Genomic DNA, 21,954 nt, shown 5'->3' with positions numbered 1-21,954 from the left:
GGGGAGGGGCTGGAGGCTGGGTCTCCTGGTCCTGGCCCGGGCAGCATGCGCCTCTCCTCACACCGCACCCTTCCCTTCCCCGACTCACCGCCAGGGCAAGCAACCACGCCAGGTATGTGAGTGGAAGCCTTGGGCGGGCCCCGGCCTGTCCCGTGAGGAGAGAACATTCCAGGAAGCAGCCTTGGGGACCCAGGGCCCTCTGGAGTTCGGGCCCTCGGGGACGCGAGTGCCCAGACCCGCCCCGCCCCCGCCGCGTCTGGGAGATGAATGGGCCGAGGAAGAGGCTGTAATCTTTTCCAGCCTCCTCCATCTGCTGCCTGTGCCCTCCCCCCATCTGCTTCCCATCTCCGCCAGGAGCCATCACCTGGGCAGGGAAGGGGCCTCTGGGAAGGGGGCGGCCCCCGACTCCTGGGTACCTTATATAGTAAGAAGGAGGCAGAGAATGGGGTGTCGGGGTCTCAGCCCTCCCCTCTCCTGCCTATCCACACCTGCGTGTTCCTTCCTTCTCCCTAGGTGCCTGCCCCCTCCCTCTCCTGACATGTCAGGGAGGAGGGGGCCACCTGTGTCCCCCACAGGGGTCCCCTGGAACCTGGGGGCCCCCAGCCCGGGAGCTCGGAGGCGGAGGAGGTGCTGACAGGTCTGGTAACCACGCACTGCTCCCCAACCCGCCCCAGGATACGCTCCCACAGCCATAGGTTCCAGAAAATTGTAGAAAAACTGCAGTAGCCACGCCCCCACCAGCATCCCCCAAACTCACTGCCTTGGAGTCCATTGACTCATAGTGACCCCTTCTTGGGTTTCCGAGGCAGTATCACTATGGAAGTAGATTGCCCCATCTTCCTTCCGAGGAGTGGCTGGTGGGTTTGAACCGCCAGCCTTCTGGTTAGCAGTCAGATGCCTTAGGCACTGCGCCACCAGAGCACCCATGGTAGGTCTAGTTCACAGAATTAAGGCCTTGCCTGAGAGGGAGACTGACTGTCTTGTCTTGTTTTTGTCAGTTTTCAACTGAACATGGCCTTCCTTGAAAATTTGGAATTCACATTTCCTCCAAGCAGCGAGGTTTGGGGCTCCTCGGGTTTATATAGAGAGGCAGGATGGGCGAGTGAAGGTTCCCAACATGGGTTCAAGCCCCAAATCTGTCATTTATTTGTGGGCTGACCTGGTGCCAGTCACAAACCTCTCTGAGCCTGTGTTTCCCCATTTTTTTGCTTTATGACTGTTGTTGTCAGTTGCTGTTGAGTCAATCCCGACTCCTGGTAATGCAGATTAGAGCTGTGCTCCATAAGGTTTTCAAGGGTGTGAACTTTCAGAAGCAGATTGCCAGGCCTTTCTTCCAAGGCACCTCTGGGTGGGTTCCAGCCACCAACCTTTCAGCCAATAGTTGAGCGCTGAACTGTGCCACCCCAGACTCTACATTATGAATAATCAAACCCAAAACCCACACCCACTGCCATCAAATCAATAGCGCCCCTAGAGGGCAGAGTGGAACTGCACCACATGGTTTCCAAGGCTGTCAATCTTCACAGAAGCAAAGCCCAAACCACACCCACTGCTGTGGAGTTGATTCTGACCCACAGCGCCCCTAGAGGACAGAGTGGAACTGCCCCACAGGGTCTCCAAGGCTGTCATCTTTACAGAAGCCGACTGTCCCATCTTTCTCCTGCAGAGCGGCTGGTGCGTTGGAACCACTCACCTTTTCATTAGCAGCTCAGTCCTTTAACCACAGCCACCAGAACCCCTTTCATTAGTAATAGTAATAGAATATTTATTAGTAAACTAGGAGTTGGGCATTACCCAAGTCCCAGAATAGGGGGTTCACGAAAGTTCTGCAAAGGCCGCCCCACGGTTCTGACCTGGCCCCCTGGTTCCCAGGTTTTGCTGTCTTCCCTAACCCCGGCCCTCCTCTCTCCCCTCAGGTGCTCAGCAAGATGCCCCCCCACCCGTCAGCCCCCCTCCCCGTTCTTCTCCTCTTCCTCCTCCCCAGTCTCCTGTCAGAGCCCCACCCCCCACCCGTACCACTGCCCCCATTTCTGGCCCCTGAGTGGGACCTCCTGTCCCCCCGAGTAGTCCTGTCCCGGGGTGTCCCCTCAGGACCCCCTCTGCTCTTCCTGTTGGAGGCTGGGGCCTTCGGAGAGCCTGCGGGCATCCCAGCCAACCGCAGCCGCCGTGGGGTGAGCGAGACAGCACCAGCCAGTCGCCGGGGCGAGCTGGCCGTCTGTGATGCAGTCAGCGGCTGGGTGACAGACCGGCGGACGGCCGTGGACCTGCGTGGGCGCGAGGTGGAGGTGCTGGGCGAGGTACCAGCGGCCGGTGGCAGCCCTCTCCGCCAGTACTTCTTTGAGACCAGATGCAAGGCCGACAGTTCTGGGGAAGACAGCCCCGGTGGGGGTAGCGGGGGTTGCCGGGGTGTGGACCGGCGACACTGGGTGTCTGAGTGCAAGGCCAAGCAGTCTTATGTTCGGGCATTGACTGCGGACGCCCAGGGCCGCGTGGGCTGGCGATGGATTCGAATCGATACCGCTTGTGTCTGCACCCTCCTCAGCCGTACTGGCCGGACCTGAGTCTTTGCCCTGGAACTGGACAGGCCAGGAAAGAGACCCGGATGCTGAGGGACCTTGGGAAGGCCTCAATTTGCAGACTTGTCAAATGGATGCCAAACCCCAGCCCTCTGATTTCAAGAGCTCAATTTGTGGAGGACAGGTGGTGAAACCAAGTGGGGTTTTGAGAGATGAATAGGAGTTTGCTGGAGAAACGTTAGATGATGATGATGGCCAATATTTACTGAGTGCTTACTGTTTACCAGTCATACTTGACTCATCAGATTACTTGTGGATTCGAGCCTTGGAGGTTCTCGGCTTCTAAGCTGTTGAGCCCTTATTTTCAGAGGACCCCACCTGTCCCCCGGTGGAGTGAGGGATAAGAAGGGGGATATGTCAATAAATGAGTGGGAGAGCCTAGAACCAGCCGGAAGACCTTGAGACCGTGAGCGCACGGAAAGGCCTTGAAGAATCCAAAAACTGCAGCTCGAATGGGAAATCTTGCTGGGTTTTGGGGGGCAAATATTGGCTTAGAGTGTTGAGACTGGCTTGAAAAGTAGTGAGCCTCTCATCACAGGCGGAATACAAGTAAAGTCGGATGATAGGAGGTCAGGATGCTGGCGAGCTCAGCCCTGGGCAGGGAGTCAAGTTTCTACCTGTCCCATCCCCACCTCAACCCTTACCCCACACTGAGAGGGAAACAGACTTGAAATTTGCCCTGCTTGAGCAGGACATCAGGTTCTGACCCATTGGGCTGCCCCTGGCTAGGATCAGGGGTCACAGGAACACTGACAGGTTTCAGGTAGGGCCAGGAAAATCGATCCAGGGAATGGCCCCCAGGAGCCTGAACGGTGGTACAGCGGGGCCCTGAGCGAGGCGGCGGAAGGTAGCCTCAGTTTCTCTATCTGAAGAGTGGGCTGATGGGATGACCTCCTAGGGCTCAGGGAGGCAGAGGACTTGACCAAAAGGTCTTTAAAGGGAAGAGGTAAGGAAGGAGGAAGCCAAGGGCAGACCCATACCCTGGGACACCCCTGCATGTATGACAGCTGTGTGACTTTACCCCTGTTGCCAACACACACACAATTTAACACAAAACCTTTCCATAGAGTTGATTCCAAGACGTCGTAACTCACAGAATTACGGAATAGAACTGCACCGGGACTTGGCTGTAATCTTTTGGGAAGATCATTAGTTCTTGCTCTCAAGGCCTGGCTGGGTTTGAACTGTTGATCTTCGGATTAGTTGTTGGTCGTAAACTGGTTGCACCACCCAGGGACATTCTTGTGCCTGCGCACACAGACACATTGTTCAGAGCTGTCTGCCTTCCCCAAGGACACAAACTGGATCCCTGGGAAGGGTTAGGGGCAAGGTTGCGAAGGGTCTGGCTGCCTGTTTCTTCCGCCCTCCGAGATCTCTGCCTCTGTCTCACTTCCTGTGTTGTGTCTCTCGTCCCTGAGTCAGTCACTCTCTGTTTCTCCCTCGTTCCTCTGTTTCCTTCTTACTCAGCACCACTCTCTGGGGCTCCCTCTCCCCACCCCACCCCCAAGTATTTCTCTGTGGGTCTCTCCCTTGTCACCTACCCCCATACCCAGGTGGAAATTTCCAACCCAATGAGAAGTAAGCGGGGTGTGCCATGCTAACTGCAGGACGGATGTGGGGGGGATGAGCCAGCAAGGGGTCTGGGGAGTCTGGAAACCGTTACCCCCAGAGTGGGCAGGCCTGGTACAGGGAGGAGACGACCTGGGAGGGTGCTAGGACCCTGCCTATGACCGAGAGTTGTGTCTGGAGGAGGGGGGGTGTGTTCTTGGACTGCCTCATGCTCTGGGTGGACTCTGTCCCCCTGACCTTTTGGGTTCCTCACCTTCTCTTTCCAGATCTCTGACCCCACCCCCAGGTCTCTGTCCTCTTGTTATCTGTCCCCTCCTCTGATTCCCTGTCCCCCTCTCTCTTTGGGTCTCTCCATCTATCTGGGTCTCTGTCCCCCCCCCCACGAGTCTCTGTTCCCCTCTGATCTCTGTCCCCCCTTTTTGGTCTCTGCACCGTTCTCTCTGTTCCCCTTCCTTTCTGAGTCTCTGTCCCTCTCTCTCTGGGTCTGTATTCTCCCCTGTCTGGGTCCCTGTCCCCCTCACTCTGGGTCCCTGAAACACTCGCTGGACTCTGTCCCCTCCATTCCTACCCCTGGGTTTCTCTCCCACTCTCTCTAGGTTTCCCCACAATTTTCTCTCCGAAATTTTCTCTCCGTCTGCCAGCCTCCCAGTCTATGTCCCAGTGTCTCTTTCTCACGCTGTATACCCACAGGTCTGCAGGCTCTCCATTGGCTGGTTGTCGGGTAGGCGGGTTCTGTCGCCTGGGGCAACAGGAACAACAAAACTGCGGCTGCTGGGGGTGGGGGCATGGCGGGTAGGACCCTGGCTCTGCGCTACGGCCGGCCATGGCCTCCTATCTCTTGGACCGAGGTGCCTGGATCCTGGCCCGAATGGCCTCTCACCAGCACCGGGGTCGGCCACCACGTTATCCCAGTGGTGTCCTTTCCCCCGCCCACTGTGCAGGTGACAGGACCCTGGCTCCTGGGGCTGGGGGGCTGCGGGCAGGACGCTTGTGTCTGAAACAGAGACTGGGTGCCGCGAGGAAAGGGGCGTGGGCTGCTGGGTTCCGGTTTGAGGGAGGAGGGAACTTGGATGCACTTGAAAGTTGAAGAAAAGCCTCCTGGGTCTTTTTCGGTGATGCACCGGTCGCTGACGTTTCCAGTCCACGGTCGCGGAGCCCCTACCCCCGGCCGTAAAGCAGGGTCCGCACATCTGGGCTTTCGATGAGGTCCTCAGCAGGTGGGAGACCACCTCCGGCTCGGCTTTCCAGCCCAAGACTCACGGCGGTCCCTGCGCGCAGCCCAAGGCCCCAGAGCCCGCGGACCCCACGCGGACTATGGGGATCAAGGATTTAGGGGAAAAGGTAAAATTCTGAAGACCTGGGGCATGTGGAGGGTAAGGAGCGCCCAGGGGCAATCTCTAAACTGCGCCCCCTCGATTACAGCGCCCAGGGGCAATCTCTAAATTGCGCCCCCTCCATTACAGCGCCCAGGGGCAATCTCTAAATTACGGCCCCTCCATTACAGCGCCCAGGCGCAACCTCTAAATTGTGCCCTTCCCCCAATTTGCAAGATGAATAGACATTGATAGAGGTGACACGTCAACAGAAATGTCTTCCCCCCTCTTGTCCCGGTGCCTTAGTCAGGAACCTTTCCTATTTGTGGCGTCTCGTCTGGCGACCCCTTGGACTTGCGCCCAGGGGCGGGTGCTCCCCTCGGCCTCTCCTCGCTACACCGCTGCAGGAGACGGCACTTGAGTCCCCGTGCGCCCTCACGTTGCGTCCCGGTGTCGCCTTCCCGCAGCTCAAACACCAAGCCTGGCGCCTCCCTCTGATCACAAAGCGCCGTCTCAGCGAGATGAAGTCTCAGTACACCGGCTGGCCCGGCCTGGACTCGTGCACCACTCTTGACGTTGTGCCCCAGCCCCCGGAGCTGGCGGACCATCATCGCAGCGGCCCTTCCCAGGTCGCAGAGCTGGGGTGGCCCTGGCCGCTGGGGGGCGGACCTTGGAGCTTTTGAGGCTGGATCCCAGGGCTTCTGAGCCTGGAGGCGTGGCTAGGAGATCCGGGGCGGGGCCAGAATAATTTTTTAGGCTGGGGGCGTGGTTAACGCGTCACAGGTCGATTATAGAGGCTGCGGGAGAGGCTTGGTTTTTAAGGGCGGGTTCAGAAGGAGGAGAGAAGCTTTATCTTTTGCTGTCCGTTCTGACTTACAGCGACCGTGTAGGGCAGACCCCTATAGGCTTTCCTAGGCTGGAATCTTTTTTTATTTTTTTGAGCTTCCCATATTCTTTCTTATGTGGTGTATAAGAATGTCCAGGGCCAATCTATTTAATCAGTAGTAAATTAAAACGATTAAATAGTAATTAAAACTATTTAACCAGGAGTCAGAAGGGTCAGACACGTTTTCAGATGTGAAGAAGGACTGACAGGTCATTGGTCCTCACGAAGTTAGACACCCCTCACCCATTGGATGGCAGAAGCTGGACCACACCATCTTTCCAGACTCCACCCATAACCTACAGTCTGACAGTGTTCTGCAGTCTGACCCCCCAGGAAGGGCACCTTTGCACGTTCTAGTCCAGCTTCCAGAATTCATAAATGAGTCCTGGAGAAAGGGCCAAGCTTAGGCTGAAATCTTAATGGGGAGAGATCGTCAGATCTTTTCTCCCCAGAAGCCGGTGGGTTCGAACCTCTGACCGTTAACTGGAAGGTTAGCACCCCAGTGCTTACCAACCCCACTGCCATCCAGTCGATTCTGAATCACTGACCCCCGTTGGATTTCTAAGTAGCTTTTTTTTTTTTTTTTAAGATTGCCTCATGCTCCTCCCGCGGAGCAGCTGGTGGTTTTGAACCACTGACCTTTTGGTTAACAACCAAATACCTTACCCACATGCCACCAGAAACCCTTCTAAGGAAACTCAAACCAAACTCACTGCCATCAGTTTCCCCTTTGGGTATCCAATCCTCGGGGATGCAGACTGCCCCATCTTCTTTGCACGGAGTGGCTGGTGGGTTTGAACCGCCAGCCTTCTGGTTAGCAGTCAAATGCTTCAGGCACTGCGCCACCAGAGCTCCCCTTCTAAGGAAGGAGACCTGAAATCCACGCTCTGAGGCTGGGGAACTGGAACATGGGGCCCGGAGCTGAGGACAGAGCTAGGCGGCGGTCTGTCCGTGGGGACGGGGCTAGGTGGCGCTCTGCACCCGGTGTCTGGACTAGAATATTCTGAGACGGCCCCGGGAACTCCTTGAGAAGGAGGCTGGCTGAGGCTTCCCTGAATGAGAAGGGCCAACAAGCAGATGAACTCCGGTAACGGCCCCAGGAAGGTTTGAGTCAGGGGGCGGAGGCAGGAAGGTTTTTAGTTTGTGTGTTTTGTTTTTGGAGGTTGGGGCCTTGGCTTGGAGTTCCTGGGTGGAGCAGGAAGTGTTTGGATTTGAGGGGAGAGGCTAGCAAGTGTTCTGATTTGGGGAGCGAAGCTAAAGTACCCCGGCTTGGGATTAGGCAGGACAACTCTGAGTCTGGGAGCGGGACTCGGGGTTCGGAACGAGGTCCGAAACCTCCTTCGCGTTCATCCCCCTTCCCCCGATCTAATTCGCAGGCGCTCGTCCCCTGGACCAGGAACGACGAGCTGGCTGGCCAGCCTTTCACCGTATCCGACCAGGGCATCCTGAACCGCCATCAGCTCTACCTGACCATTACGGCCCGGGACTTCCGCACCTACCCGAAGTGAGCCCGGGTCCCCGGCCCGCTGCACCCCTGCAAAGCCCACGGAGAGACCAGTGGGATGCCCCTGGGGTCGGTTCCCCTTCTCTTACACCGCAGTCTCAGCCTTCCGCTCGTGCACGCGCAGGAATCCGAAGTTCAGACCCCAGCCCCTACCTCCTTCAGCGCCCACGTGCCTGTAGTGCCAGCCCTCAGGAACCTACACGGGGGGCAGAGACACCTTGCGGGGGCCTGGATCTGGGGGCAAGCCCTGAGGCTCCAGGGTGGGGCCCCCTTTAGGATCTTCTTCCTACTGATGCAGAAGCCCCTAATACCTCGAGGACCCAGGAATCCAGACTAAGAGTCCTCGGCCCCATGGGGGTCCCAGACCAATTCTGCACCCAAAAATGTATCCTCGCCTCGAAACGCAGGAGTTTGGGTCTCCAGCCTCCCTGCCTCGTCTCCCCACCCCCAGGAAGGAGTTGCTGGGATACCCCCGTAAGGACTCGCTGACCTACTGGAGCTTCGAGGAGACGCCCCAGGCCTGGGGCCACTGCCCACAGCGGCCGCCCTATCCGCGCTCCTCTCGGCTGGGCCAGCCACCGCGGGTCCGCGTGCCCCGCGCGCGCCTCGTGCCGCCGGCCGTGCCGCACCGCGGGGAGCAGTCCCTGAAGCAGGAGTCCTACAGCCCCCCGCTACACCCACTCCGCGGGCTCGACCGTTTCTGCCTGCTGGAGGCGCCCTGGGGCGGTCTCCACTGGAAGCCGGTGCCGGCCATCCGCACGGTGCCACAAGCCTACTGCACCGAGAGCTCGCGCTATGGGAGCCGAAGGCCCGCGCTTGTGTGAGCCATCCGCGGGCCAGGCTCAGGACACGCCCCCGAGCATGGGGCGGGGCCGAGCGGTGAGCCCCGCCTACCATGCGGAGGCGGGGCCGATCTTGGGACACGCCATTGGTTCTTTTGGCGGTGTGGGCGGTGCAGGACTCACCCGCGGGCCTGAACTGAGCCCCCGAAAGATGCATTGGGGGTGGGGCCCAGCGAGTGGCCACGCCCCCTGCCTGTGGGGGGGTTATGGACTTTTATTAATGAAAGATCGAGTTGAAGATCCTAAACTGAGCTCCAGCCTGGGGGACGATTCAGACATCTTGCTGACCGGGGTTGGGCATGGGGTAAACGGGCTCTAGCTAAGTCCATTATTGGGGGGCTCTGAGTGGAGGCGGCCTCACCTCTGGGAGAAGTAATAGGAAGACACTTGGATGGGGCAGAAAGCAGGGATGGTTTGTCATGTTGGACCCCTTTCCGGCTTTGTTGGCTGGAACACGGTTGAAGTCTCAATTGATCATCCTTTCTGGGTCGGAGGGGCTGGTTCCAGAGATGGGCTAAGAGGTGGGGTCCCCTGAAAGGGGCCCGCCCAACTGAGCGCTTCCTCCACCCCACTTTCTACGTGCCCACGGACCTGTCTGGCACCCGAAGCCTGTGACGTCCCTCACTGCGGGTGGCTTTCTCAGTCGGGGCTGGGCATTTCTCGACCTTGCCTGCCTCGCCCCCAGAGGGATTAGTGTCCTGGTTACGCCACCGTGCCCCCGTGGCCCAGTGGCCTTGCCGCCCCCGCAGCCCACAGGTATAAGGCCAGTTAGAGGAGGCAGGGAAGGCACTGAGGATGGAGACGCTCCAGGTGAGAGCGCCTGACGCCCCAGGAGGAACGAGGAACGGGGCCTCTTCCGAGCAGGGAGCAGCCGGCTTGGCCAGGAGGGAAGGGCTTGGGCAGGGCCCGAGAGCGGGCGCCTGAGACGTGGGCTCCCCAGGGTCCCCTGCAAGGGCATTGGGCTGCGGGTGGAAGTTGGGGCTGGGGGTTGAGTGGGAGGGGCAGGCCTGAAGGAGTGGGACGCAGGGCGGGCGGGAGGGCTGGTCGGCTCTCCTCTGGGCCTGAAGTGCCATCCCGCCCCAGGGGCTACTGCTGTGGCTGCTGCTGGCCTTGGGCGGGGTGTGGGCAACCAAGGGGCCGCTGCGGCCACTGTGCCGGCCCGTCAACGCCACGCTGGCCGCCGAGAACGAGGCCTGCCCGGTCTGCATCACGTTCACCACCAGGATCTGTGCAGGCTACTGTCCCAGCATGGTGAGTGGGCACACAGTGCCCAAGGTCCGGAGCCGTGGGACCAGTGCTGGTGTGGGGAGGGAGGGCGCGAGGGCTTCCTGGACACCGGAAGGTGGGGTCACCGGTGGGCGGTGCGGAGGGCAGGGGTGGAGCCGGCCCCAGCAGACCGTGTGCAGCCTGGCCCCACCCATGGCCCCCAGGTCCGTGTGCTGCCCACGTCGGCGCTGCCGCCTGTGCCTCAGCCTGTGTGTACCTACCGCGAGCTGCGCCTTGCCTCCATCCAGCTGCCTGGCTGCCCACCTGGCGTGGACCCCGTGGTCACCTTCCCTGTAGCGCTTAGCTGCTGGTGTGGGCCCTGCCGCCTCAGCAGCTCTGACTGTGGGGGCCCCAGGGCCCAGCCTGTGGCCTGTGACCGCCCCTACCACCCAGGCCTCCTCTTCCTCTGAGGAGCCCTCCAGCCCCCCGCACCCTCGCCCACTCCCAGAGCGGCAGCTCCTTCTCCTCTCCCCTCCTAATAAAGCCTTCCCGAACCCGCGCTCGGTGGGTGTCTTTCTGTGGGCTTGGGCGGTACTGTATGCACACAGGGTCCAGTTTCAGAACCATTTTATACAAAGTCACAGTGTAGAACTCGGGGGAAAAGCAGGGTGGAGGAAGAGGGCGTCCATTCAGGAGGTGTCCATGGTCTCACCTTCTGTGGGGAAAAGGGGGTTTGTCAGAGCCATGGTGGAGGCTGGGGCCAGGCCCTGCCTCCCCCATCGGCAGGTAGGGCACTCAACTCAGCTCATTGAAGAGGAAGGCATCCTGGTACTCCTTCATGTACTGCGTGGAGCGCGACTCGTCCAGGAACAGCGAGTACACCCGCTTGATGTCATCCACCTGCACCTCCGTGCCCTGGCGGGGACGGCGAGGCCTCAGGGGGACCCCTGCCATGGGAGGCCCACCACAGAGAGCCCCGCTTCCGCCCCCACTCTGTCCTGGCCGCAGAGGGTGGTGGGTGAGGGCAGGGCTCTCTGGGTCCAAACCCATCTCTTCCACCACCTGGCTCTGGGCTCGACCTGTGCACCTGCCGCTTCCCCTGTAAGCTGGCCCTCAGCGCATCCACATGCATCCACGACAGACACTCGGTGCCAAGCCAGGCGGTCAGAGAGGGGCACAGGGCCCTGTCCAACGGTGCAGCCTCTAGGACTGATTCCGCCCCGCACCGCCCCGCCAGCTCCCTCCGCGGCTGACCTTGCGCTTCCGGCACACGAGGCTGGCGGCCGTGATCAGCTGGATGGCGTAGCGCAAGGAGGTCTCCAGCCCGATGCGCGTCAACACGGTGTAGGCGTCCTCGCTCATCTCCACGTCTTCCTCCTCACACCTGGCGGCGGACGGGGGGTGGGATCAGCCAAAGCCACTGGCTCCTCCTGGGGCTGAGGGACCCCCGGGGTTGGTTGGGGCTTGGTTCTTCCCACCCCCGGGGGTCAAGGCTAGAAGAGTGAGGCAGGCCGGCCGCCCAGCTGGGCCTTCTCACAGCCCCTCGGCTCCTGGCCCCCCATCCTGCCCCACAGCAGCCCTGCCTCCGGGCCTGAGGCTCTTTCACTGGCCGGTTCATGGACCTGGGGCCGCGCTCCCCTTCGCCCCAGACCCCAGGCCCCCGTTTGTGAAGGGGTGGGGCCCGCCCGGCTGAGCCCCGGCCGCACCGGATCCGGAGGATCTGCTTGGTGTCCTTCTCGCTGTAGGGGGAGGTGGAGACAATGAGCAGCCGGTCAAGCAGGTCGATGGGGATGCCGTGCGGGCTCCGGTAGCTGGTGCCTCGGATGCTGGGGTGGGGGGGTGGGGGGTGCTGTCAGGGCCCTGCCGGCCGCAGCGCCAACACTCCTCACCCGCCCACTGCCACCCACTGGCTGGGCTAGAAGCCAGGCACCACTTAACCTTCAGTGCCCGGCTCGGGTCACCCACCTGCGTCAATCCCAAGCGAGGTTGGGTGGAGTGGGGCTGCCTTTACGGAGATACCCACGTCCCAGGTGACCGCGTCAAGGTCCCACCCCGGCCCGGCACAGAGTGGGTGACCAGGAAACGTGTGCTGCCTCCTCCCAGGAGACACCCCATGGCAGCTCCCCCACCCTCAGCCACAGCCATCCTGCGACATGCTCCCGGCCACGGCCTGTCTCTCGCTCAAGCCCCAAACGTTCACAGATCCAGTGCCAGCCCTGCCACCTTCTAGACACACACGACCTCGGGCGAACCACTGCCTCACTGTCCTGATCTGTAAGATGAAGCTCTTTGTCACGGAGTTGATCCTGACTCACAGCAACCCTGTAGGACGGGGCAGAACTGCCCCCAGGCTTCCCAAGGCTGTAACCTTTATGGGAGCAGGGGGTGGGTCTGGACCGTCGCCCTCCTAAGTTCACAGTGGAGTGGTTAACTACTGCGCCACCAGGGCTCCTCATCTCTGGAATGGAGCTCGGACCACACCCACTGCCTGAGCGTCTTCTGAGGGACTGAAAGTTGATCCCAGAAAAGGGCAGAGCAGAGACCCTGGCAAACCACCCGGCTACCTCCCCCCACCCCCCACTCCCAGTGACAGCCACTCCCAGAGGCCACAGGCTGGGCAGCGGCCGCAGGGCTGACATGGCCTCCACCCCAGGTCAGGCACGCTGGGTGTGACCTCAGGACCACAGCCCGGCAGGAGGCTGCTTGGCCTCTGCTTCCTTCCCTCTCCCCGTGGACTGAAGGGTGGATGCGGGGACTCACACCCTAGGCCAGAGGTTCCCAACCTGAAGACAGCCCGGAGCCTCTGGGTCTCGGGCAGCTCTCCCTGCACCTCAGGCCGGGAGCAGCACCCACAGCTGTGGACGGAGTCCGCGGTCTCAACGCGGGGCTTGCCATTACTGCCAGTGTCCAGCAGATGTCACTGCGGGCCTCCCTCGGAAGCATAAAGCCCTGCACCCTCCGAGGGTGCCCTGGAGCAGTCTGGGAACCGCGCCCTTGTGGGCGGCACACACCAACTGGACAGAAGGCAGGGGCTGCCCGCCCAAGACCACCTGCCTACCTAGCACTGTTGGGGGTGGGGACACAGGGTCCAGTTTCAAAACCATCTCACCTCATCTCACCTCAGCCACTACAGCCATGGGCATCTGTTACATCAGCTGAGCCTGTCCCCGCCCAAAACTGTGCTCGACCACTGTCCCATTTGTCCCTACCGTACCCCATGGCCACACCCGCTCCCAGGCACCCCACCTCCCCAGGGCCCTGGAGGGCGCCGCGGTCAGCTCACCGGGTGATGCCGCGGTTGGTAGCCATGATGAGGATGGGAGCCATGTCACTCTCCAGCGCCCGGTTGAGGAAGGAGAAGCTCTCAATGTCCAGCATGTGGACCTCGTCAATAAACAGCACCTGTGGCCACGGTGGGCGCACATCAGACTCGCTCCCCGGAGCCCCTCGGTCCAGCCCCACGCCGGCAGCCAGCCCCAGCCGCTCACCCCGGGGATGATGTCTGCCTTGCCCTCCTCCCGCCACTCCGCCACCTTGGCGTTGATCTGCTCGCGGACTTCGGACTTAATCTCCCCCGTGTCACCTGCAGGAGGTGGAGGGGCACAGTGGCAAGAGGGCTGGGGGATCTGAAGTGTCCCCACTCAGGGGAAACAGGAGGGCAGGAGGGACAAGTGGCAGGGACCGCCCGGCAGGGGCCAGCCAGCCAGAGGGAGGGACGAACTCACAGAACAGGGACCGAGGGAGGGGAATAGCAGGAGGGCATGGGCGGGCCCCACCAGAGGGCGGCAGGGCACGGGCCAGGGGTGGCTGAGCAGTGCCAGCCTGGTGCCGGGCAGGGCTCACCCGAGAAGAGCGCCAGGAAGCCCTGGGTGCGGGAGTTGATGACGTCGATCTCATGCAGGGACACGGTGTGAACCACCTCCTTGCGCTTCTGCAGCTCGCCGTCCGGGCACTGCACGAACTTCGTCTGCAGGGTGGGGGTGGGGTGGAGACACGGGCTGAGAAGAGCACGAAGGGGAACCCCTAAGGGGCCCCATGTGCAGGGGATGGGGCTCCCAGGAGTTCAGAGAGAGGCAGGAGCGTGATGGGGAATCACCCAGACACCCCCGACCCCCAGGTAATCAAGACCAGAGTTGCCGGGATAACTGAAACGGCAACAAAGGGCCAGGCCGAAGGCTCCCAGCCATCTGGGGGTGCAGGGAAGGCTTTGGAGACCAGGGACACGAACTTGGACGACCTGAGGCTCCCGCCCCTAGGGGCCCAGGGTGATGGAGGTGGGGAGGTCGGGTTAGCCAGGGTCACAGGGCCCACCCCGGGGCGTACCTGGGAGCCCATGGCGTCATAGTCCCGAGCCCGTGTGAAGGAGCGGCCCAGCTTCGAAATCTTGCCTGTGGCCTTGTCGATGGTGATCACGTCCCTGCGGGGCAGGGCAGGCGGGAGTGAGGGGAGGAAGGCCCAGCCCCCCGCCGGCATCACCGCCTGGCCCAGGCCCGCTGCTCACCCAGCCTGGACCTTGTCCTTGGTCAGGGACTCAATCATCTTGGTGCCCAGGTCGTAGATGGTCTCCATCTCTGTGGTCTTGAGGGTCAGCTTGCCCACCTTGGAGCCCTGGGAGGGGGTGAGAGCCAGGGGAGGGGCTCAGAGAGGGCCCAGCCCCAGCCCGGCCAATGCCGGACACCTGCCACCCCGTCCGGGCCTGTCTACACAGCTTCCAGACAGCCACGTGCCGAGGAGACTTTCGGGGGGTGATGGAGATGTCCACAATCTTGACCCTGAGTGGCCAGTACGTCAAGATTCATCAAATCGCACACTGTCAACGTCCGCAGCTGGTTGCGTGTCAATCCCAAACCCAGGACCATTAAGTCGATTCCGACTCCCGGGGACACTTAGGACAGAGCAGAACTGCCTGGAGGCCTCGAAGGCTGTAAGTCTCTACGGGAGAAGACTGCCTTCTTTCTCCTGCAGTGGGCTGGAGTCAACGACCTTTTGGTTAGCAACCGAGCACTTAATCATCACAACACCAGGGTTGCTTCTGGTAGTTAGGAGGGTATTTAAAAAAAACTGCTGGCGAGTTGATTCCGACTCATGGCAACCCACGTGTGTCTGGGCAGACCTGCGCTCCATGGGGTTTTCAAAGGCCATTTTTTCCACAGTAGATGGCCAGGCCTTTCTCCCGCAGGGCCTCTGGGTAGGCTTGAACTATCAAGGCTCTCAGTGAACAGGTGAGTGTGTTAACTTGCACCACCCAGGGTACAAGGGCAGTTGGCTTGTAATAATTTATCAGGCCGCAAACTTCTTTTATTTATTTCTGCATTTGATTTTACATAAAAAGATGAATAATAAAACCTTTATCCATATAAAGAAAAAGAGAAAGAATCGTATTTGTCAAGTAAACCGCAAAGGTGAATAATAAAACCCTTAACTATATAAAGAAAAAGATTTAAAAAAATCGTATTTGTCAGGTAAACTGGACAGAAATGCATTTCAGTAGTAACCTGCATGTGACAATAAAACCAGACCCGCTGCTGGGAGTCAATTCTGACTCCCAGCGCCCCCAGAGGACAGAATAGAACTGCCCCAGGGGATTTCCAATGCTGTCCATCTTTACAGAATTGGACTGCTTCATCTTTCTCCCTCAGAGCAGCTGGTGGGTTCAAACCAGCAACCTTTTGGATAGCAGCCGAATGCCCTCACCAGTGTGGCAGTGAGTCCCGCAGGCAACCCTAGCTGTGAGGCATGGCCGTGACAAAGCTCCAGGCTTTCCTCCTTCTCGTTCCACCGCCTCCTTGTAACTGCTCGTGGTGTCGACTCCCCTGACCCCCGACTGCTGGCGTGCAGCCTGCGGCGCTAACACCCCCCGGGATTCCATCCTCGGCACTGACCGGAGGTGGCCAGGCTGGGGCGCCGACTCACCGTCCCTGTGGCTGGCCGGTCAATCTGGATCTCCACCACCTCCCCTTCGATGATCTCGGTCTCCTCCCTGGCCAGACAGCAGGTGTGAGGGGAGGGCCCAAGCCCGCGCCCCTCGGGAATCGCCAACCCCCCTGGACCCCCAGGCCAAGAACAGGCCAGCCAGGGCAGGGAGGGGGCAGCGCCCCCGGCCCAGGGCCCAGCTCACTTGATGCGGACGCCGATGGACCGCCGGAAGGCCTGCGTCAGGGCCTCAGTCTTGCTCATCTCCAGGGAGAAGATCTCGCTGCCCGCGATGGCCGTGAACGGCGTGTCGGGGCCCAGCGCCTGGGCCATGCCTGGGGATGAGAGGTCTGAGGAGGGGGGTGCAGCTCTGCCACTGGGTCCCCCACACCTTCCCCAGCAAGGAGAAGAGGCTGTGTCTGGAGGCCCGGGCGAGAGACCCATCCCAGCCAGGGGTCGGCCCCGTCACACCCTATAGCCTCACTAAGCCTGTCCCCCAACTTTGAAGAGCTCTTTAGCCTCAAGGTGAAGGTAATGGGCAGGGGGCAGAGGTCAGGGGCAGAAGGAGCAGATAAGAGTGACGGCTCTGGGACCCAACTCCCAGGTTCACGTCCCTGCCCCACTGCTTAGGGCTGAAAGACCTTAGGTGAGGCTCATCTGACCCCACTGAGGGGCTGAGTGACTTCAGGTGCATCTCATCTGTCCCTACTGAGCCTCAGTTTCCCCATGTAAAATGGGGATAATGACAGCACAAATCAACAAGCAAAGAATGCCTGCCTTATATGAGTGAACACCTACATCAGGCAGATACAGTCCTCAGAGCGATCAATCCTGGGAGAATAGAAGGGCAGGGAGACGGCTGGAGGGGCAGGAGTGCATGGAGGGAAGGACACAGGGGAGAGGTAACCACGAAGAGGAAGTGGGAAGGGAGCAGTTACACTGGGCAATTGCAGTCAATGTCGTAACACAAAACGTGTATGAACTGCTGAATGGAAAACGAATGTGCTCTGTTAACTTTCACCCAAATCACAGTAAAATTCAAAAGCAAAGAGTCTGCTGTGAGCAGTGTCCTCTTTTAAGATCTGTCCACATGGGGTCAGATGGGCAGTGCCAACTCGGGAGGTTAGAAGGAATCTTAGAGGAAGTGAGTGCACGGAGGAGCGACTCAGAACAGGAGGGTAAGAACGGCCGCACAACCCCAGGAGGCGACCCACGTCCCCGGAGAAACGGGCAAATTGGCCTCTCTTCTGCTCTGTCCATTTTCAACAACCAGACAAGTAAACTAAAAGAACAGAACAGGTGAACCCCATGTTCCTAGCCCAGGACAGTGCTAGGAGGCAGGCAGTGGTGCCTGACCACGGCCCCCCCCATGGCCCGGACCTGGTGTGCGCTGGGCCCGGGGCCAGCTGTGGACACTGGGCTGTCTCCCATGGTCAGGCCAAGCACTGACCTCCTCTGCCCCGCGGCCGTCCTGAGGCTTTGCCTGGCTCGGAGCCCAGTCATCACAGACGGGCTGCCCCAGAGTTCTCTGACCAGTGGGCAGCAAGGTCTCTTCCAAGGCCACTTTCTCAGACAGTGAGGGGGTTCTGAAGGGACTTCTTCCCCACAGTGGCCCTCACCAGAGGTCAGCAAATAGCTGCTGGATGGATGGCGTGGGGTAGGTGTCACTCCACACAACGTGGGGATGTTCACCAGACTTGGAGGGTCTCCAGCATGGGGCCTGGCTCACGGGCAGCTTCACCCAGGCGTTATGATGGAGGAAGAGCGGAAGGACAGATAAGGAAGTCAGAGCGCGTGCCAAAGCCACGGCCCGGATGGTTTGACCGCTGCTGTCTGCTGGAGAGTCCCAAACATCCCACAAGTCTCTCTGTCTTGGGAAGGGAGACTTCTCTGGGAAGCCTCCCGACCACTGCCACCATGCCTCGTCCTCCCCACTGGGGTCAGGAGCCGCCTCCATCCTGTGCTAACTCCATCACAGCACACAGCACGCTGGAAGTGACCATGTCGTGGCCACCACCCACAGATCCTTGAACGTTTAAGCCACTGCTGTTCTGGGGTTTCCATTAGACATCTTCCCCGTAGTTACCTCTTCCCTGTGTCCTTCCCTCCCCGGCACTCCTGCCCCCCGAGCTGTCTCCCCGTGCAAACACTGCCCTTCTGTTCTCCCATGATCTCTCCAAGGAGTGTATCTGCCTGATATAAATGTTTACCCCCCATAGGCCTGTCTGTTGTTTGGCTGGAAGCCACAGGAGTGGGTTTAATTCTAGACCTGATGGGCAGCCGGGGCCATAGTCTCAGTGGTTTCATCAGGCTCCACCAGCCCAGCAAACCTGGTCTTTTCTTATCTGAGGTGGTAAATCTTTACCGAATAGATTGCCCTGTCTTCCCACCCCGGAGTAGCTGGTGGGCTTGAACCTCCAACCTTCTGGTTAGTGGTCAAATGCCTTGGGCGCTGTGCCACCAGGGCTCCTCCCGACTCACGCCAGACCGGTTATCTCACAGAGACCCGGAAGGGCCCTGCCTGAGTGGCCTCTTACCCATGGCGATGGCCGTCTTCCCAGTGCCAGGCTGGCCGGCGATGAGGACCGCCCGCCCAGCGATCTTCCCTTCGCGGATCATCTCCAGCACCACACCTGCTGCCCGCCGGGCCGCCAGCTGCCCCACCATGCCCTGGGAGGCCTGCGGGAGCAGGAAGGAATGGGACAACGTCCGACTGGGCTGGGGAGCGCTTTTCCACTGCGCCCCAGCAGGTGAGGCGGAAGTGGTACTGTTGGCGGGGGCTTCGGGGAAAAGTCACAACAGGGACACAGGCAGCAGACTGGCACACCCTCTCCCTCCTCCACCCCAGTCACTCAGCTGCAGTGTAACTCCACCAGGGACTGTGGCCAGAGGCCTGGAAGGTCCTACCCCGTCCCCACACACCCCAGGCCCTGGGACCCGCCACCTGAGGCCCCAGGGAGGTGCCTGCACACCGTCCCCTCGCACTACCTGCCGTGGCTCCAAGGCATCGTCCAGCCCCAGCCCCCGGATGTGGGAGTGAGCACCTGTGTGGGGACAAGGAGACACGGTGACGGCCAGCTCTGGGGACAGTGCAGCCCCAGGGACGGGGCTTCCCCTCTGAACCCTGGTTTTGTCCTTGGTCAGACTGGGGAGAGGGGACAAAACCCCACCTCACAGGGTTCCTGGCAGGAAGTGTGAACACAGTAACCACACCTACCAACTCACAGCGCCCCTAGAGGACAGACTGGAACTGCACCATTGGTTTCCAAGGCTGTCAGTCTTCACGGAAGCTGCCTGCCTCATCTTCCTCCCATGGAGTGGCTGGTGGGTTCAAACCACTGACCTGCTGGTTAGCAGCCTGTTGCTTAAACCACTGAACCACCAGAGCTTCTTGAACTCTGTAAGTGCTCACTAAATTGCAGCTGCTCATAGGATAGCATCCCAGCCGGGCGAGAATCCCTGAGACCTCATAGGGCACTCTATGTTCCCATCAAAAATTAACTGCAGGGCAGCGGGCACAAGGGTTTGGCTTACGGCCTCCCCAGTGGTCCCAGGGTCTAATGCTTTCTTTACATTCCAGACGCAACTCTGCAAAACGGAAGCTTGAGCCACTGTCAGCCTGGAAAGCGTTCTCCGGGTTCCATGACAACTGCCCAGGGCTCTTGTTGAATCCCATGACACTGGGATATGGGTGGGAGGGTACACGAGCTCCCTCGCCCAAGACCACAAGGCCAGTGAGAGGTGAAGGCTGCATTCCGGCATCTTGCTCCGGACCAGGGTTTAGCAAAGGACAGCCCCGGTGGCCAGCCCCTGGTGCTGGAAGCCATGTTTCACTGGGTCAAAGCTCCACTCAGTCACTTAAACACTGTCTGTGGCTGCTATAGAGAAGTCCTGGTGGCAGGACAGTGAGGTGCTTGGCTGCTAACTGAGGGGTTAGGGGTTTGAACCCACTGAGTAGCTCCACGGGACAAAGTGGGGATCTGCTGCCACGATTACAGCCAAGAAAACCCCACGGGGCCGTTCCACTCTGTCACGGGCGCTTGCCCTGAGCTGAAACCAACACACGGCACTGAATGATGGCCCCAGCAGAATGGTACGGCAGCTGCAACAGAGACCTGCTACCTGGCCATTTGAGACAGCTGGCTGACCCCTGGTCTCGGTGGTGAGTGCTTAGCGCTGAGCTGTGTGCGGCAAGCCCTCACCCCCCAGCTGGGCCTGTCCCTGACCTGCAGACACAACGCTTCACACAGATCACTTTAGGAAACCTCACAACCACCCATGAGGTGAACTCTCTCAGCACCTTCTGGTGCTGGTGGCGGTGGTAGGGAGACTGAGGCACAGACGGTAACTAACTAGCCCTCGGCCATGTGGCTCATAAGTGGCAGAGCCGGACTTCCAGGGCTCAGCCGCAAGCCCTGGGAGGTGCAGAATGAATGACTCTACTGGGCGAGTGACCGAAGGAGGAATGAATGATAGACTCACGCCCCTTCTGAACGCCCCGTTGGCCGCACACGGCCCAATGTATCGCTCCTGGACCCCCAGTTCACTCGCCACATCCGTGTGGCCCAGCACCAAGACTGCCCTGAGCTGTCACCTCCCATGAGAGTGGGGACAGCGGTCTGCACAGCGTGGCGCTCTCGGAAGGCTTCACCAGGATGCGCTTTTAAACATCTGACGGTTAGTTATGGAATGTCTGCTCTGCTGGGTCCTGTGTGGGGACAAGGGGCCAGACTTCGCCCCCCCCCCCGAACTCAGGTCCCCAGTGTGCTGCCGGCAGGGCATTCAGCTGGGGGACTACAAGCGGGCCCCTGGCAGATGTGCGCTTTGTTCATTTCCACGCAGGACACTTGTGCATCTAGGAGCCCAGCAGGGTAGCTGCCACGCGGGGAATGACTTGGAAAGGCTTTTCTGGTTGTGGTTTCTGTGGCGCCACCAGGTGACTGGGTGGGACTATGCCAGTGCCAGGGGCTTGTGGCCCGCTGAGGGGACTGGACAGCTTGTTAGTGATGGAAATAAGGTACACGGCGCCCCTGTGGGGGTGGGGCCGTGCAAATAAGGTGTTGCTGTGGGTGTCAGATGCCACTGAGTCAGCTCTGACCTGCAGCGACCCTGTGCACAGCAGAGCGAACCACTGCCCGCCCCGTGCCAGCCTCACAGTCCCTGCCACACCTGAGCCCATCGCCGCAGCCACTGTGTCCACTGTCCATCTCGTCGAGGGCCTGCCCCTTTCTCCTTGACCCTCCACTTAACCAAGCATGACGTCCTTCTCCAGGGAATGGTGTATGGAAGCCCAATGTGAGGATTGGTCAGTGTTACCATCATGTTAGCTTAAAATGAGCCCTCCCAGAGGCAGAAAGGGGGGATATCACTGCCATCGAGGCGAGGAGAGCCGGGAGGGGACCACGTCCTTGGACTCGAGATCCTGTGCTGAGATGATGGCTGAGAGGTCGGCAGAGAGACCCGCGCGAGCCAGAGCGGCAGGCCTGCGGGCCCGTGGAGGAGAAAGTAGGAAAGCTTTGAGCAGGAGTCTTGCTGGTAGAGTAGGGTGCACCTGGGTGCAGCTCGAGGCAGAGCTAAGGACTCTGTGACACTTGCCCGAGCAAGGCAGGGGCCAGGCCAAGGCCAGGGGCCAGAGAGAGGTGTGCCAGAGGGCATGGCTGAGGGGAGGCTGCCCTGATCCAAGAATCATGTCACAGGCACAGAGGCCAAGGGCCCGGCGTCCCCAAGGGCGTGGTTCAGGGGAGGCTGTCCTAACAGAAGAATTTTATGGTGAGAGTTCCTGAGCCTGTTAATTCCCTAATAAACCCCATAACTGTGAGTACTGTCCGTGAATTCTGTGTGGCCACTGCAATGAATTATTGAACCCAGCAGATAAGTAGAGCATGCTGTGGAAGGGACGGCTGGTGTCAGAACCGGTAAAAGCCTGAGAGTGGGGGCATGTCTGGTCCCAGCAATCAGCCGGGGGCTGCTGGCGGTGATTCTTCACCTCCTTAGGAAGTTAGAGGAGGTCAGAGGAGGCTGCCGCCCCCACGTCCTTTTCGCAGTAGCTGAGCCAGCAGCAGTGAGGTCTAGGGTGGGGGCCCGGCATGGTTCCCCACCCTCCAACAGACCCCACCCCAGAACTCAGGACGCTCCCCCACTGGAC

General features: G+C 60.1%; 3 protein-coding genes across 3 annotated transcripts; 2 read left to right on the top strand and 1 right to left on the bottom strand.

The window, feature by feature from the left end:
* The first annotated feature begins 1,922 nt into the window (after positions 1 to 1,922).
* Positions 1,923 to 2,561, top strand: NTF4 (neurotrophin 4). The gene has a single exon (XM_007942824.2). It carries the CDS (start codon positions 1,929 to 1,931, stop codon positions 2,559 to 2,561), a length of 633 nt encoding a protein of 210 aa, XP_007941015.1. The 5' UTR covers positions 1,923 to 1,928.
* A 6,924-nt stretch (positions 2,562 to 9,485) lies between these two features.
* Positions 9,486 to 10,366, top strand: LHB (luteinizing hormone subunit beta). Its single transcript, XM_007942823.1, has 3 exons — positions 9,486 to 9,500; positions 9,774 to 9,941; positions 10,121 to 10,366. The coding sequence occupies exons 1-3, from the start codon at positions 9,486 to 9,488 to the stop codon at positions 10,364 to 10,366; spliced, it is 429 nt and encodes a 142-aa protein (XP_007941014.1).
* Positions 10,367 to 10,585: 219 nt separating this feature from the next.
* RUVBL2 (RuvB like AAA ATPase 2) lies at positions 10,586 to 18,848 on the bottom strand. The gene is made up of 13 exons (XM_007942822.2): positions 18,798 to 18,848; positions 18,347 to 18,488; positions 16,015 to 16,144; positions 15,810 to 15,876; positions 14,398 to 14,504; positions 14,220 to 14,313; positions 13,740 to 13,863; positions 13,385 to 13,479; positions 13,180 to 13,298; positions 11,603 to 11,722; positions 11,151 to 11,280; positions 10,697 to 10,811; positions 10,586 to 10,611 (listed from the first exon to the last, which is right to left on the bottom strand). Exons 2-13 carry the CDS (start codon positions 18,474 to 18,476, stop codon positions 10,586 to 10,588), a joined length of 1,257 nt encoding a protein of 418 aa, XP_007941013.1. The 5' UTR covers positions 18,477 to 18,488; positions 18,798 to 18,848.
* Between the last annotated feature and the right edge of the window lie 3,106 nt (positions 18,849 to 21,954).

The sequence above is a fragment of the Orycteropus afer genome, unplaced genomic scaffold (assembly GCF_000298275.1).
Source record: "Orycteropus afer afer isolate SDZICR_OR568_19922 unplaced genomic scaffold, OryAfe1.0 scaffold00099, whole genome shotgun sequence".
In the NCBI taxonomy this organism is placed as follows: Eukaryota; Metazoa; Chordata; class Mammalia; order Tubulidentata; family Orycteropodidae; genus Orycteropus; species Orycteropus afer.
This window is presented reverse-complemented; position numbering and strand designations above follow the sequence as displayed.